Source organism: Pipistrellus kuhlii, unplaced genomic scaffold, assembly GCF_014108245.1.
Source record: "Pipistrellus kuhlii isolate mPipKuh1 unplaced genomic scaffold, mPipKuh1.p scaffold_m20_p_23, whole genome shotgun sequence".
Taxonomy (NCBI): Eukaryota; Metazoa; Chordata; class Mammalia; order Chiroptera; family Vespertilionidae; genus Pipistrellus; species Pipistrellus kuhlii.
The window spans coordinates 9,978,516-9,994,574 of record NW_023425522.1 but is presented as its reverse complement, the minus strand read 5'-3'; the positions used below and the strand labels follow the sequence as shown (position 1 = coordinate 9,994,574).

At 47.6% G+C, this 16,059-nt stretch overlaps 1 protein-coding gene across 1 annotated transcript; it reads left to right on the top strand.

The window, feature by feature from the left end:
• The first annotated feature begins 3,269 nt into the window (after window positions 1–3,269).
• On the top strand, window positions 3,270–13,092 carry LOC118726750 (polyunsaturated fatty acid lipoxygenase ALOX15). Its single transcript, XM_036451878.2, has 14 exons — window positions 3,270–3,433; window positions 5,140–5,341; window positions 5,637–5,718; window positions 5,823–5,945; window positions 6,100–6,203; window positions 6,385–6,545; window positions 7,200–7,343; window positions 8,723–8,932; window positions 10,513–10,599; window positions 10,697–10,866; window positions 11,046–11,167; window positions 11,730–11,830; window positions 11,954–12,121; window positions 12,228–13,092. The coding sequence occupies exons 1-14, from the start codon at window positions 3,302–3,304 to the stop codon at window positions 12,405–12,407; spliced, it is 1,986 nt and encodes a 661-aa protein (XP_036307771.1). The 5' UTR covers window positions 3,270–3,301; the 3' UTR covers window positions 12,408–13,092.
• The last annotated feature ends 2,967 nt before the right edge of the window (window positions 13,093–16,059 follow it).

Below are 16,059 nucleotides of genomic sequence, written 5' to 3'. Positions count from 1 at the left end.
GCACCCCCAAAAAATATTGCCTCAGAATCTCATATACACCTGGCTACAGAATTGGGCTTCTCAGCAGGTTGATCCATGCTTGTTGTATCTGCCAAGGAGTTATCTTTGTTCCAGTAAAACTTATCCTGTTACCCTAATAAGTCTTTTAATGTTTGTGTCTTTGACTAAATTTGTAGTTTCTGCATCTATAATGATGTATGCCTTTGGTTTCACTTGGGCAGAGTTATGGAACCCCTTGTTCTGTCATTATGATATAGTTAGCATTACTTTAAAATTATGCCTGTGCTAGTAATGTCATATGGTTAAGGGCCATCTAGTAGATTTGTCTCCTGGGAGAGAGGATTGTGTTTGCACATTTGTGCCCATCTTCAGGACATTTGGCTTACCCAGCATCTCAGGACCCTCTTTCTCCTTGATCCTGGAGTATGAGCAATGCTGGTTAACTAGTTGAATTTCCTTTCTACCTGGTTATCATGTGTATGTAGTCACATGTACTGATCTTAGAACACTTCCTATTTTTTCCTGGGACTATTTAGCTCACACACAATCTTCTGTTTTCATTTTTTTTTCCATTGACCAGTAAAAATGAGCACATATCTGTTCATTATAAACATATATGTAATTAGAAGAAACATACTCATAATTAGTAATATTCACTTTCCTATAAAACTTGAAAATCTTAAAAAAAAATCCTTTCTTTGCCATATCTACTGTGAGGATAAAGACCATTCTCAGCAATCATTCTGTGGACATCCCAGAAAATGTGGACATCACTGTGAAAAGATGTACTTTGTGGTGAAATAGAAAGGAACTGGCCACATGATATGTAGTCATGTACAGTACGTGATCAAGGGTGTTACACTGGGCTTCAGTGTTTCCTAAAGTGTGGTACACATACATCCAGGGGTACGGGAAGAGTTTGGTGGGGGTATGCATTTCACCAGAGTTTGGTGAGGATATGCTTAGCTGTGCCTAATTCTACGTTCTCATGAGTACTAGGGGTACTCAGCGTTACGAAAATTATAGAAGGGGTACACATATGTCAAAAGTTTGGGAAACACTGTATACAAGATGAGGTTTGTGTACACTTACTTCCCTATCAACACTTGTGGTTATTCAGGAGAATGGTTCTCTTGTTGAAATTAGAAATTTCTTGGGCAAAAAATACACCCGCAGAGTTCGGATAAAGTCAGGCATTACTTGTTCAGTATCTCAAGCCCAGAAAGATGAGCTGATTCTTGAAGGAAACCACATTTAAGTTGTATCAAGTTCAGCTGTTTTGATTGAGCAAGGCACAACAGTTAATACAAGGATATCAGAAAGTTTTTAGGTGGTATCTATGTTTCTGAAAAAGGAACAGTTCAGCAGGCTGCTGAATGAATAAGATCTAAGTTGTCTAACTATAGAAACACCAAGATGCCGAATGATTTGTTACACTTATTTGCGATATTTAAACATGCAATGAAAGCCTCACATTAAATTAAAAACACACCACACACTTAAATCCTAATATAGTCACTCTTATACTTTTTTGGTAACAGTTTACAGTAACTTTACTTGGTAATATCATGGTGAAGTTATGCCTTTTACAAACTAATTGTAACAGACACTCTCGGTGCCTAACTCCCAGGCTCTTGTCCTTTCTTGCTTATTGGTGGGTCCCAAATATGTTTGTGTCTTCATCTTTCCTCATGTAATTCAGGGATAAATCCTGGCAAGGTTAGGCTGCTCATGGTGCTTTCATTTCCTTTGCCTCTTTGAAGGATCTGGGTTTGGTGTTCAGTTTTGGCCAAAGATGGGTGAGGGGCAGCTGCTGGATGGTTTCTGGGAAAGGTTCCCCTGCTCTTAGAAAGAGGCACAGGAGGAATGGCTCTTCTTTTCCAAATGGATGTTGCTATGTATTTAGGGGATTATTGAGGTGGTAGCAGGCATTTTGCTAAGGAGGTACTTTATTGAGGAGCTGACTCATGAAGGATGGAAAGACAGAAAAACAAACAAATCCTGGCTTCCTTTTTTTTTTTTTTTTTAAAAAAAACAACTTAATTTTTACATTTATTTATTAATTTATTTTTAGAAAGAGGGGAAGGGAGAGGGATAGAGAGATTAGCTGCATCCTGCATGGTCCCTACTTGAAATTGAGCTGGCAACCTGGGTATGTGCCAGACCGGGAATCAAACAGGGGACCTCTTGGTTCATGGGTTGATGCTCAACCACTGAGTTATACCAACCAGGCAAACCTTGGCTTCTTGATGATGCTGTTGAGCCCCGGAGCAAACAATCCTAGAGCCAGTCTGTCCTATGGGCTGCTTCTTTTCTGCAATAATAACCTTTCCTTATTGTTTGAACCATTTTAAAATGTTTTTTTTTTATTAACTGCAACTAATTAACCAATTGATTTTTGGTTATTAACAAGTTACATTTATCTATTGCAAGTAACCCTATTTATTATTTAGTCTTTGCTTCTAAAAAGTCACAACATAGCCAGTGGGGCCCCTCAGAATGGACATCTTGCCCTATCAGAACTGTTTGTGACTTCCCTGAGAGCAAAGAGCTTACAGGCATGTGCGCATAACCCATGGACAGGCTATAGTGCAGTGAAGGCCTGGGGAGGGGGCAGGAGCAGAGTGGAGGGGATATTGGGGGGAAAAGAAGCATCTGTAATACTTTCAACAATAAAGGTAAAAACAAAAAACAAAAAACAAAAATTTAATTTTCATCCTGTAGGCAACAGAGAGGCCAGGACTTGTAAGCTAGAGCCTTGCACAAGGCACAGACACAAGCGTTCCCACTTGGTTAAATTAGTTTGGTGGTTGAATGTACCTTCCTCAGGTGCAGACCAGACCTCCTTGCTTCTTCATCCACCCCTACAGCCCTAAGCATGACCATTGGCAGGGGTGAACCAACCTGGGAGGCCAGTGTGTGTGTGTGTGTGTGTGTGTGTGTGTGTGTGTGTTCAGATGGAGGGGACTTCCCAGCCACACTCCTCTTTCTTGCTGGGCTAGGTGTCAATTTTTTCTTTGTGCATATTTTCTGCCCAAATTGTCTCTGCTTTTTCATTCCATCTAAGGGCCTGCACCTAAAACTGCCTAAGCCCCGCCAACCTGAGCTGGGGTCAAGTTCTGTGCTGTCCAGAGCATTTGGCCAGGCCTGGCCAATTGAAGGCCTGCCATCCATCCACACCCTGCAATTCTGCAATTGCAAAACAAGGCTTAAGGGGGGGAGCGGGGCGGGGTCTTGAGCCCTTTTATTAGGCACCTCCATTCTTCTTTCCCCTCAGAAGGCAAAAACTTCTCTGTGGAAGATGGGTGTCTACCGCATCCGCGTGTCCACTGGGTCCTCGTTCTTCGCCGGCTCCACCAACCAGGTGCAGCTGTGGCTGGTGGGCCAGCACGGGGAAGCCGCGCTCAGCCGTTTTCGGCCTGTGCTGGGCAAGGTGAGCTGGCGGGAGCTGGCCCCCACCTGGAGGACCTCACCTACCTGGGAAGAGACCTGCGCTTGGCGTAGTGTGGCACAGAGAGCGCCCTCTGGCTTCCTTGGGATGGAGAGGATGCTCCTGCAGCCCCTCCTTCACAGAGCGCTCTCTTTTTGCGGAGATCCTGGAGGCGCTGCCTGTCTCCGGTTTCCTCTATTTTATTTCGAGAAGAAGGAGGGAGGGGAGGGAGAGGGAGAGGAAAAGTAGAGGAGAGAGAGAGAGAGACAGAAAGAGAGAGAGAGAGAGAGAGAGAGAGAGAGAGAGAGAGAGAGAGAGAGAGAGAGAGAGAGAGAGAGAGAGAGAGAGAAAGGAGAGGAGAGGAGCAGATTTTGTTCCACGTACTTATGCGTGGTTGAGTCTTGTATGTGTCCTGACCCGGGGTGAACCTGGAACTTTGGGGTGTCAGGTCACGCTCTAACCTACTGACCTACCTGGCTAGGGACGCTGCCTTCATTCAGAAACTCTATTTCAAACCTCTTCCACTGAGGCGGGGGGTGGGATGGGGTGGGTTGGGGGTTGGGGGGGGGGAAGGAGAGTAACTAAGAGCTGAATTTCCTGATCCCTTCCCCTCTCTCATCACATCTGCCGGTTCGGCCCAGGGTTCCTGTTACTTTTCTTCCCCGTTTCCTATCCCCACTTTTCCGTCGCCCACCCCGCTCTTTCCAGGACCTCCAGATCTGGATGTCTGTCCCGTGGGTGCCTCAAAGGAACTTGCCCAAGCGAGGTCTCCCTTTCCCACCCCACCCCTCTCCCCTTGCCTTCATGGAGGTGTTACGCCAGCGTCCCGCTCTGTTTGCCTAGAAACAAGAATCAAGCGTTGTCAATTCTGCCTCCTGGACATCTCTGGCTTCCGGGTCCGGATGCCCGACCCACCCCCGACCACCAGTGCCCCCTGAACCTATGCCACCTTCCGCCTCTTCCCCCACCCGGCAGCTTCCTCTCCTGCACTTCCAGCCCCTCTGCAGCCAGATCGATTTCATCCAAATACACCCCCAACCTCATAAGACCTCCCCACAGACATCTGAATAGCTTCTGCCGGTTCTCAGCACCACCTTCTTGGCTTACCCTTGGAGACTGTTCAGGATCTAGTCATGCTCATCTCCCACGCGCTCTGAACTGCACTCACCCTCCACGCTCTCGCTTCCTCTCCTTGGCACGCATTTCCCCAACCTTTCCTCTCTCTCACTTTCCCTGGCTAATCCCTTCACACCCAGAGGTCTCTGCTCACACCCAGCGGAGGAGGCGCTGGGTCTCTGGGCTGTAAGTGCCTGGTCAACAGTGTATCTCCCCGCGCAACTTTGGGCTCGCCCGTGGCGGTGCCCCGCTCAGTGCTGGGTTGGATCAATGACGACGAGGAGAATAGAGGAGAACAGAGGAGAACAGAGGAGAGATAGGGCAGGAAGGAGTGCATCTTCCCTGCTCTGCTCACCCCGGGCTGAAGAACTCCATGACCCATAATGGGGACATGCGAACACCTGGTCAGGGCGTCCCCTTTCTATGTTTGACTCTTTTTGCTGCGCTTTCCCAGAGGCCCAGCCAAAGTGCCAGGGTGGGGAGCTGGGCTCAGTTCCAGCTGAAGGGCCAGGATGGGGAGCTGGGCTCAGTCCCAGTCTCTACTTCCGGTGATGGCCCTGGATGCTGAGCCTCTTTTGTGTTGCCTGCAATAGACGGAGTTCCAGGAAGATGTGAAGGAGTACCTAGGGCCCCTGCTGTTTGTGAAAATTCGCAAAAGGCACTGCCTACAGGATGACGCCTGGTTCTGCAACTGGATCTCCGTGCAGGGCCCTGGGGCCGGTGGGGAGGAGTACCGCTTCCCGTGCTACCGCTGGGTGGAGGGCTGTGGTGTCCTGAGCCTCCCGGAGGGCACAGGTGAGCGCAGGGTGGGCTGTGAGGAAGCCTCTGGGGCCCAAGAGAAGCTGGGGGTGGGGGAGAGGAGGAGAGGGAACAGCGTGTGAGGGCGGGAACCTGAGGGCTGGGTCTTTTTTCCTTTGGGAAGAGGTGGATTGCTGGAGTTGGCAGCAGGATGGGGAGGGGCATGATGCTAAAGGCTCATCCCTCCCCTTCAAGGGTGAACCGAGAAGGCACCTCTGGCAGGGACAGGGGGAGGCTCTCAGGAGAAGCCTCATTGTCCATGCCCTTGTCCTTTCCCTCCTTCCTCCTCTAGGCTGCACGTTGGTAGATGACCCTCAAGGCCTGTTCAAGAAACACAGGGAGGAGGAGCTGGAAGAGAGAAAGAAGCTGTACAAGTTAGCCTAACCTGCCCCTGACACCCCCCTTCTCACCCCCTTGACTGGGCAGTGAGTCCTGGCCCTTCCTGGCATCAATGCCTGATTTCATTTCTGCCCCACAGATGGGGTAACTGGAAGGATGGGTTAATCCTGAATGTGGCTGCGACCAATTTATCTGACCTCCCGCAAGATGAAAGGTTTCTGGAGGACAAGAGAATTGACTTTGAGTCTTCACTGGCCAAGGGGTGAGAATAGTGGGGGCTGGAGGAGAGGGAGGTATCTGGATCCAGGGGCTCCTATGCACTGAACAGGGCTGGATTAGCCCAAGGGGGGTGCTTATAGTTATAATGTGTGATTTTGAGACTAACTTTCAAATGCTTCACCTATCCTTACCTGAAGGCTGGCCAAATTAGCTGTCAAAGACTCTCTAAATATTCTTGTTCGCTGGGATGATCTGGATGACTTCAACAGGATCTTCTATTGTGACCACAGCAAGCTGGCAGGTCAGTATCCCTACCCAGCACTTTTCCCAGGATCCTTACCACCCAAATTAGGGAACCAGGGCTGTGAGACCTGAATTCTGGGTCCTTCTGGTGGTCTGGGGGCAAGAGGGAATGGTTTAGTGGGGGTTCGAAGAACCAGGGCACCAGATCTCACAACCTGCTCCACAACTGCCACCCTCAGAGAAGGTGCGGGATTCCTGGAAGGAGGATGCCTTATTTGGGTACCAGTTTCTCAATGGTGCCAACCCCATGCTGCTAAGGCGCTCCAGTAGCCTTCCTGCCCGCCTAGTGTTCCCTTCAGGAATGGAGGAGCTGCAGGCCCAGCTGGAGCAGGAGCTGGAGGTATGGATATGATGGCCCAAAGGAGGCCACACAGTGAACTGGGAGTGTGGTCTGTGTTTATGCTGCTCCAGGCCCCACTATGAGCCCAATTTGCCCCCAAATGCAAGAGGGGATTCTACAGGGAAATCCTGAGTGATCTTGGAGGCGCACAACCACATGGCCTTCCCCTCAACTGAGAAAAGCATATTGGGAGGAAGAGTGTGAGATGGGTTATAGATGCAATCAAAATGAAGAAATAAGTGGGCCTTAGTGCTAAGGATTTGGGGGAGTGTGTAGTAAGAATCAAATTGGGGGACTTATTAATCAGGAGTCAACATGGATCAATTGATGGGTTGGGCAGAGAAAATTCCTGGATTATAAGGTGAGACAGACTTGGGTTTGAACCCTGGCTGTGCTGTTTCCAAACCGTGTGACTTCAGGCAAGTTATCTATCTTATTTTATCATGTTTCCTTTTTAAAAACAAAAAACAAAAAACCCTGGATTTAATTCAAGTGCTTGTAAGACTTATGTGAAACAATAGCATGTGATTCATTACCTGTTACAAAGTAGGTGATGGAGATAAGTTAGTTTTCTTCTAGTTCTTCTTCCTTTGGGGAATCAGGGTGGAAAGTAAATGCCTTTTACTGATAGTCCTCACCCTCTGCCCCATCCAGGGAGGCACGCTGTTTGAAGCCGACTTCTCCCTGCTGGATGGGATCAAGGCTAATGTCATCCTATGTAGCCAGCAATACCTGGCTGCCCCTCTGGTCATGCTGAAACTGCAGCCTGATGGGAAACTCTTGCCCATGGTCATCCAGGTGAGAGGACCCAGGATTTCTGCTCCCTGGTGGTTGGCCCTCTCAGCTCAGCCCTTCACCCAAATTCATTGAGGATTCACTTGTGCTGAAGCACTGGAAGTGGCCATAAAGGAGGCAATGGGAAAAGGCAGAAAGGTGTGGTCTAGTTGGACAGAGAGACTGGGAAAATCTAAATATGCTCCAGTACTGAGGAAGTACCCGAGGGTGGAGATAGTGTGGGAGGGGTTATGGGAGGTGGGTTGGGCATAGCTGTGGTAAAGGAGCAGGATCTCTTCCCAGGGGAAGATGGGTTGGGCAGCGAGGCTGAGGTGTGTAGAGTATGAGAAGTTAGATTTTCAGTGGATAATTGGGGTGGTGTGCTGGGGAGTAATGTTAGGGCCAGACTGTCGTGGGCAGTGGATACCAAATCAAGGAGTATGAATACAGGAAGTTGGTGTTGGCTGTTGTGAAAGATGCTATAGGCACATTCTATGGGTCATTTTTGTTTAGGATGGATTGGAGAAGGGAGATTCTAATCTGGAGATTAGGTTGTCATGCTACAGCAATTGCCCAAGATGGGGGTAATGGACTCAAGTTGTGGAGAATAGCTGTGGGCGTGCAGAGGAAAGTTATATGAGCATGCAGAAGAAGATTAAACTGGCCTGGGTTCAAGAAAAGAGAAAAGGAAGAGTTAGGCAAATCACCTGTGGAAATAGGACAAATAAAGAGGAAAAGATGCTCAGATGGGCTTTTGTCTGGCCAATTATGAGGGAATTAGAGGCCTGATGCATGAACTTTGTGCAAGAGTAGACCTTTCTTGCCCCGGCTGCTGGCACCCGCTCCCTTCTGACACCTAGGACCCGGGCTTCCCTCTGGCCACTGGCAGACACCCAGGACCTAAGTTTCTCTTATAGCCTCTGCTTTATCTGGAAGGTCATCTGGAAGGACGTCTGGTCTAATTAGCATAATATGCTTTCATTATTATAGATAGGGAGATACTCAAATTATTACATCTAGGCAGTGACTAGATGAGAACTGAAGACTTAATTAGCTGAATATGGGTGGGGCTGAAAGATTAGGGAGAAGCTGAAATTTCTGAAAAATTGTGGGATAAAGGAAGCAGAGGTTTTGAATCTTGTCCACACGGAGGGGAGTGAAAGGGGAAGTGGAGGCCAGGAAGTGGGTAGGAGAGGATGGGCAGAGTAGCTTGTACAATGTTAATGCACTGAGTGGGTAGGAAAGTCAGGAGAAGGAATAGTGGCTGCTGGGAGTAGCAGAAGTGAGATGGAGAAAGCTAAGTAAATCTGGGAAGAAGAAAGGGGTTAAAATGCAAAGGAGGGGGGATCTGCTGGGCACCTGGGCACTCATCCTCTTTTCCTCACACTTTATCCTCGATCCAGCTTGAATTGCCACGCATGGGATCCCCACCACCAACACTTTTCCTGCCCACGGATCCCCCGATGGCCTGGCTCCTGGCCAAATGCTGGGTCCGTAGTGCTGACTTCCAGCTTCATGAGCTTCTCTCTCATCTTCTGAGGGGACATTTGATGGCTGAGGTTATTGCTATGGCCACCATGAGATGCCTTCCATCAGTACACCCTATATTCAAGGTAATACCTTATCCCCTTCTCTCCTGCTTGTCTCTCTGCCCCATGGCACAGTCCCACATCTGGAGGCACCCTCTCTGTGGAATCTCAGGGAGTGGGGGAAAGCCAACCAATGAGAGAGAAGGGAGCAAGAAAGTGAGGTGGCTTGTTCTGTATTTTCAACAGGGTGACATCACCTCCCAAGGAGGTGGAAATGATTCATTGGCAAGGTGGGGGATGAATGGGTGGGAGGTGATAATGTATGAAGCACAGATTGATGAACATACAGTATATAGACAGTGCCCACAAATGACCGAGGATTCCATCACAAAAGAGAAAACCAAGCAAATAACATAGAAGTCTTTTCCAGCCAGTTTTGATCTGTCCTAAATAGTAACACACAGACCAGTTAGACAGACTCAGGTCTACAACAGTGGCCTGTGTTTTTTTTTTTTTTTTTTTTTTTTAACAGACAATTTAAATTGATTATTCACCCATTAACTTTTCTTCTTGGGTGCCTCCAATATTGCAAGAACCATTCTAGATAATTGTGATTTTGGAAATGTTCATGTCCATTTGGGGCTACCAGCCAATAAAGACTGTGTATTATGACAGATCAGCTTTAACAAGTACAATGCAGAGAATCAAAGCATATCGATGTGATGTCGAGTTCAGACTGAGTGGCCAGGAAAGGCTCCCTTCTTTAGCTGACATAGAGAATGAGGATCTGAGGAGCCAGACTTGAGAAGATCAAGGTGCACATTGTTCTGGGCAGAGGGAACAGCTGAGAACAGTGCAGAGGTCCCAAGGCAGAAGCAAGCCTGGCATGTTTGAGGAAAGGAAAGGAGGTGAGTGCAATGGACAAACATGAGAAGGGCAGAGAGGAAGTTCTGCAGCTAGGTGGGTTAGAGCATGCATTCCGAAGGAGGCAATTAGACCCCTCACAGGGGATGAAAGTGGGTTCAGAACCACGGAAAAGTTCTAGGCTGCAAAAACATAGAATATTTTATGTATAAAGTACATATATACAGTTCTAGCTAGTTTGGCTCAGTGGATAGAATATTGGCCTATAGACTAAACGGCCTCAGGTTCAGTCCTGGTCAAGGGCACATACTGGGTAGTGGGCTCAATCCCCAGTAAGGGGTGAGCAGGAGGCAGCCAATCAATGATTCTTTCTCATCATTGATGCTTCTATCTCTCTCTCCTATCCCCTTTCTCTCTGAAGTCAATGAAAAAATAAATAAAGCACACACACACATATATAGTATAGTGCAGCATTAATATTTCAATGGTTGAAATACTACCTGAAAAGGCTGTGTAGAGGAGTGATAATGAAAAAGGTTGAGAAACATTGAACTAGAACTTGAACAGTCTTATATGAAAAGAAAAGGAGAATTATTTTTTCCCAGTATGCAGCAATAATTCAATCGTTTGAGGAATGAATTACAATTTGACTGAACACTCTTGGTGTCGAGGGACCACTGAACTTCATGGCTCTGCTTTTCCTGAAGACCTGGCACCTTTCCTGTTCTTCACTTCCAATTTCCTGCGGGGACTTGCCACAGGTCTCTCCTGACTTGTTCTTCCCTGCTCTCTTCCTCCAGCTGATAATCCCCCACCTGCGATACACCATGGAAATTAATGTGCGGGCCAGGACTGGGCTGGTCTCCGAAAATGGCGTTTTTGACCAGGTATGAAGAGAGAAGGGGGCTTCTGGAGCTCATGCTCCATCTGGCTCTGGCCTCCGGCAGGTGGAATTGCCTGACCCTGCCCATCCTTGCTTTTCAGGTGGTGAGTTCAGGTGGGGGAGGCCATGTGGATCTGCTTAGGCGCGCTGGACCCTGTTTAACCTATAGATCATTGTGTCCCCCTGATGACCTGGCTGACCGGGGGCTTCTGGGAGTCAAGTCTTCTTACTATGCCCAGGATGCTCTGCGGCTCTGGGAAATCATGTATCGGTGAGGCAACGGGAAGGCAGGGCTTGGGGGGAGGGTGGGCAGTCAGGAAGTGGCTTGAGAGACCAGGTGACCTATGTTGGAGGGCTGGGTGCCCTGACCTGGCCATGTGGGCAAGGAACAGAGTGCCTGGAGGCTCCCTGTGAGCTTCAGCTCTCTTGGTCCAACCCCTTGGCTGACAGCTATGTGGAGGGAATTGTGAGTCTTTACTTTAAGACGGACAACGCAGTGAAAGAGGACCTGGAACTGCAGAGCTGGTGTCAAGAGATCACTGAAATTGGCCTGCGAGGGGCCCAGGACCAAGGTGAGTTGAGTCCCTGCCCTGAGATTGCCAGTGAGGATGATTCCTCTTGGGAACATCCCCAGAATCCACCCTGCTTCTATGAAACTTCCCAGTAGCATGTCCAAGCCCTATTAAAATGCCCAATGGCCTTTTCAGGTTCTTATGCCAGAAGCATCCCGCTAGGTCCCAGGTGCAGTGGGACCAGTGGTTGCTCATAAATGCATAAAAAGAAAAAAAGAAAAAGAAAAAAGCTGTGATTTGTAGCATTTGCCCATTTCCTTGGTGTAAATATTTTCACCATAGCTCCCATTTTGATGTCAATTCAGCTTGTTACATACCTGAACATTTAACACAACTGACTCTTGTGAGCCAGTGTGAGCCATACCAGTACCCCATTGAGTAAGGTCCTCCCAGAAGATCTCCCCGTTTCTCCCACCACAACTCATGCTCATGTCAGTGTCCACAATAGTTCCTCAGAGTTTTTGACACCCTTTCCTTTCTCTTGTATGCTCCCTGCTCAGCCTCTCTGAGCTCTGTTTCTGTTCCTGGCCTCCCAGCTTCTAACTGTCCTTACCTCCTGCAGGATTTCCCATGTCCTTAGAGTCCAGGGACCAGCTTTGCCACTTTGTCACCATGTGCATCTTCACCTGCACTGGCCAGCACTCTTCCGTTCACCTGGGCCAGGTACTTGTGATAGGGGGGCAGTGGGCATTTGCTCCTGGAATGGTGGTGTGGGCGGTGGGTGTGCAGATGGTTAAGGGATTTTTATGCTTAGCAGTTTCATTCTAGATATTTTCCCCTTGTTAGCTGGATTGGTATGCTTGGGTCCCTAATGCACCCTGCACCATGCGGCTGCCCCCACCGACCACCAAGGATGTGACCCTGGAGACGGTGATGGCAACACTGCCCAACTTTCATCAGGCTTCTGTCCAGATGTCCATTACCTGGCAACTGGGCAGACGTCAGCCCGTTAGAGTGAGAGCCGGGTGGCCTGGTCCCTGAGGAAGGGGGCAGCTGTGGGGAGGTGTGGGGCTCCCAACTGGGGTTCATAGGCTCTCAGCTGCTTCTGTCTCCATCTCAGGTGCTTCTGGGCCAGCATGAGGAGGAGTACTTTTCAGGCCCGGAGCCCAAAGCCATGCTGAAGAAGTTCAGGGAGGAGCTGGCTGTCCTGGATAAAGAAATTGAGATCCGGAATGCAAAGCTGGATATGCCCTACGAGTACCTGCGACCCAGCATAGTGGAAAACAGTGTGGCCATATGAGCACCCCGGCCTGTGGTTGTTTCAGCATCTCTTCCCCCAACCCCAGTCCCATCCCTTAGAGTTTTTAGTCTTCCTCTCCCCAGCCACGCCCCCTTCTATCTCCACCCTCCCTAGAGAGTCACCTTTTCTCTGTGTCTGTCCACAGTGAACACATTTTACTCTAGACTCACCACTAGGGGGCTCATTTCCCCGTATTCCTCCCACGTTTCCTATTGTCCTCCCCTCCTCTCTCATCACTGGGTTCTCCCAAAGGGCAGATAGTAGTCACATTTATAGAAACTTGCTTTGTATTAGGTCAATAATACATATTACTCCACATGTTTATAATTTTGAGTTTAACAATTAAAAAAGATACTTTAGGTTAATGAAAGAAAAGAAATTCAATAAAATTATCCTAAATCCAACACTGGCCAAAGAATATATATCATGTCTTTTTAACTCGGTGGGATTTAACATGTCCTGAAGCCAGACACAACACAGGGCCGACCACTGACAGGGCGATTCTCAAGATTGTCATTTTGTGGCTCACTTAGCAAATGATACGTGGAAATAAAGTGGTTAAAGGAAGAAGCTTCTCCCAGCTGGAGGGATTTGGCCTTGGGGCTTCAGGCTGAGGGGTCCATACTTATAACCCATTTGCAGTTCACCAGCCAGGAGGCTCCAAATAAAAAGAATGAACTGGAAAGGTAGTAAAAATATCATTGTTATTTTAATCAGTTTCAAGAAAGGAACCAATAAATTCCAACTTCTGTATCTTATTACATTTTGAAAAAATAAACTTGTAAGTTTCTTTCTTTCTCTCCCCACCTCCCCAAATATATTTTTATTGATTTCAGAGCAGAAGGGATAGAGAGAGAGAGACAGAAACATCAATGGTGAGAGAGAATCATTGATCAGCTGCCTCCTGCACACCAATTAGAGAAATAAAGAAGCACAATACTGTGACAGTCGGCCTAGCCGGCCCAAGAGATAAGGACTCTGGAGACAGACCAGACCAGAGTGGAAAATTTTAAAAAGATAAGGTCAGTTGAAACTCGGTGCCTGGAATTCCTCTACAGTGAAACATGCAAACCTCCCTCTAGATCTAGCTAGGAGATTGGCGTCAGCAAAACCGCAACATCCCGCACTCCTGTTTGAGACAGAACAGACAAGTTTGTACAAACCGCCTAGGAACAGCTAAGGACGGCCAGTTCGGCCAGTTCTTTGTCCTGAGGGGCCAATCAGGGAGTGACAGACCAACAGTGGGATGGGCTGGGAAAAGAGGTATAAGAGGAGGGTCTGCCCCTCCATCGAAGCTCTTACCTGGGTGTTTGCTGGCTGCTGTGTCAGCCACGGTTTGAGCCCGGATTCGAATCTGCAATAAATTCTTGCTGGCTTAATCAAATTGGCTTCGGTGGTCCATCTCTTGGGACTCGCTCCGTAACAAATACATCATGAGCACACAACTGGGTCATGTGCCCTTGGCTGAAATTGAACCCAAGACCATTTAGTTTGTAGGCTAATGCTCCACTGAACCAACCCAGCTAGGGAAGAAGTTTGTTATTTAATATGATCATCTGTGGATAAATATTTTAAATCTTTATTGTTGAGAGTATTACAGATGTTCCTCTTTTTCCCTTAATTTCCCCTCTCTACCTGGCTCTCCCTTACCCCAGGCCTTAAACACCCTGTGAAATGAATTATTTCTGATTTGTCAATACTACCTTTGCACCCTGGTGCAGAATCAATTTTTTTTTAAACTTTATTTTTATTTCATTTGTTTTGTTTCAAAGCCAATTAAAAAAAAATATTTTATTGATTTTTTACAGAGAGGATGGGAGAGAGATAGAGAATTAGAAACATGGATCAGCTACCTCCTGCACACCCCCGACTGGGGATGTGCCCCCAACCAAGGTACATTGCCGGAAACCACTAATAGAAAGAGGCTGGTCAACCTTGAATCTCTGAAAAGTCAGAGCCAACCACACCCTATCTAATTGAGACAATAGTAAGTGAGGCAACTTCCCCATCTTGTGATCATGTAAATCCTTACTGATATGATAATCTGCTTATTACCTGCCTAAGGGCCATGGGTGTTTCCCAAAGCTGCTTAAGGGTAATGGGTGTTTCCCAAAGCTGCTTAAGGGTAATGGGTGTATCCCATAGCAGCCTCAATAAAAGGGATAGCAAGGTCAGAGCCTGGAGAGTCTTCCCACTAGAGGTTGACTCCCACCTGGCCCCCATTTGTCCTAAAGTAACTCTTCTAGTCTCTCTCTTCATTTTAGTGTGTGGCCTCCTCCAGAAACCAGACCCTGATTGGGCCCTAATCACGGGGGTCGTGTACATGCCCTTGACTGGAATTGAATCTGGAAGCTTTTAGTCCGCAGGTCAATGCTCTATACACTGAACCAAATTGGTGAGGGCCAAAGTCAATTTTTATAATGTGTCTATGTGCCTGAAAAATTTATATATCAGATCAGCTGGTGTGGCTCAGTGGTAACTATTGACCTATGAACCAGGGGGTCACAGTTCAATTTCGAGTCAGGCACATGTCCCAGTTGGGGGCTCAATCCCCAGTGGGGGACATGAAGGAGGCAGCTGATAGATTATTCTCTCTTATCATTAACTAGTGGCTCAGTGCACCAAATTTGAGCAGCTTGGGATTTTCCCAGCCCAGCCTGCACCCTCTCCAATTGGGGACATACCTCTCACAATCTGGGACTGCTGACTTCTAATTGCTCAATCTGGGACTGCTGGCCCCTAACTGCCCCTAACCTCTCTGTCTGCCTGCCTGTTTGCTCCTAACCTCTTTGCCTGTCTGCCTGCCTGCCTGATCACCCCTAACTGTCCTCCCCTGCCAGCCTGATCTTGCCCCCAATGGCCTTCCTCTGCTGGCCAATTTGGTTCTGATTGGTTGGTTTCTATGTCAATCAATGTCAAAAGCTCCGCCTCCTTGACAGCCATTTGCTCCTCATAACACCCAAATTGTGTTCTGATGGGTTGGTTCCTATGCCAGTCAGCATCTCTGGGCCTATCAACAGGGCCTGATCAGAAAGAGGGGGCTGATCAGCAGCCTGAGTGGAGCCCTGGAGAGAAACGGAGGAGTGGCTGCTGGCCAGACTGGGAGAGATAGAGAGAGGCAAGTGATGATCAAAAGCTGCCACAGAGGCAACATATCAGTGCCTGCTTCTCTCTTCAGGCCTCTCTCTGGCCCTGATTTGAAGTCTCCTCAGCAGTCAGTGCTGCGACACTCTGCCTGCAGCCAAAGCAGTCAGCATCTGGGTTGCCATGCTGACTGCAGGACTGACTTCTGGTTGGTTGAGCCTCAGTGGTGACCCGTTGTTACAACCCAGAGTTTTGATATATTAGGATGGTTCTATCTCTCTCGCCCTCTTCCTCCTGTTCAATAAAAAAATCAATAAAAAATTTTAAAAATTTACATTCCATGCTTTTTGGAAGCAGGGTTACATATTTCTCTGTTAGATCAATCTTTTAATTATGTGGTTCAAATGATCTATATTCTTATTGACTGATCTACTTGTTCCTGGTGAGTGCACCGAACTCTTCTTCTGCATTTGGATATTTATGAATATTTCCTATTAACTCTTCCAGTTTTTATTCTATATATTTTGAAATAGAATATTTAGATGTTAGAAATTCATGGTTGTTATAT

Bases quoted from the DNA above. Each gene is read 5' to 3' on its own strand.
- LOC118726750 (XM_036451878.2), top strand. From the start codon at position 3,302: ATGGGTGTCTACCGCATCCGCGTGTCCACTGGGTCCTCGTTCTTCGCC. The intron at 8,933-10,512 runs GTAATACCTTAT...CTCTTCCTCCAG, and splicing joins CAGTACACCCTATATTCAAG to CTGATAATCCCCCACCTGCG. The intron at 10,867-11,045 runs GTGAGGCAACGG...CTTGGCTGACAG, and splicing joins CTCTGGGAAATCATGTATCG to CTATGTGGAGGGAATTGTGA.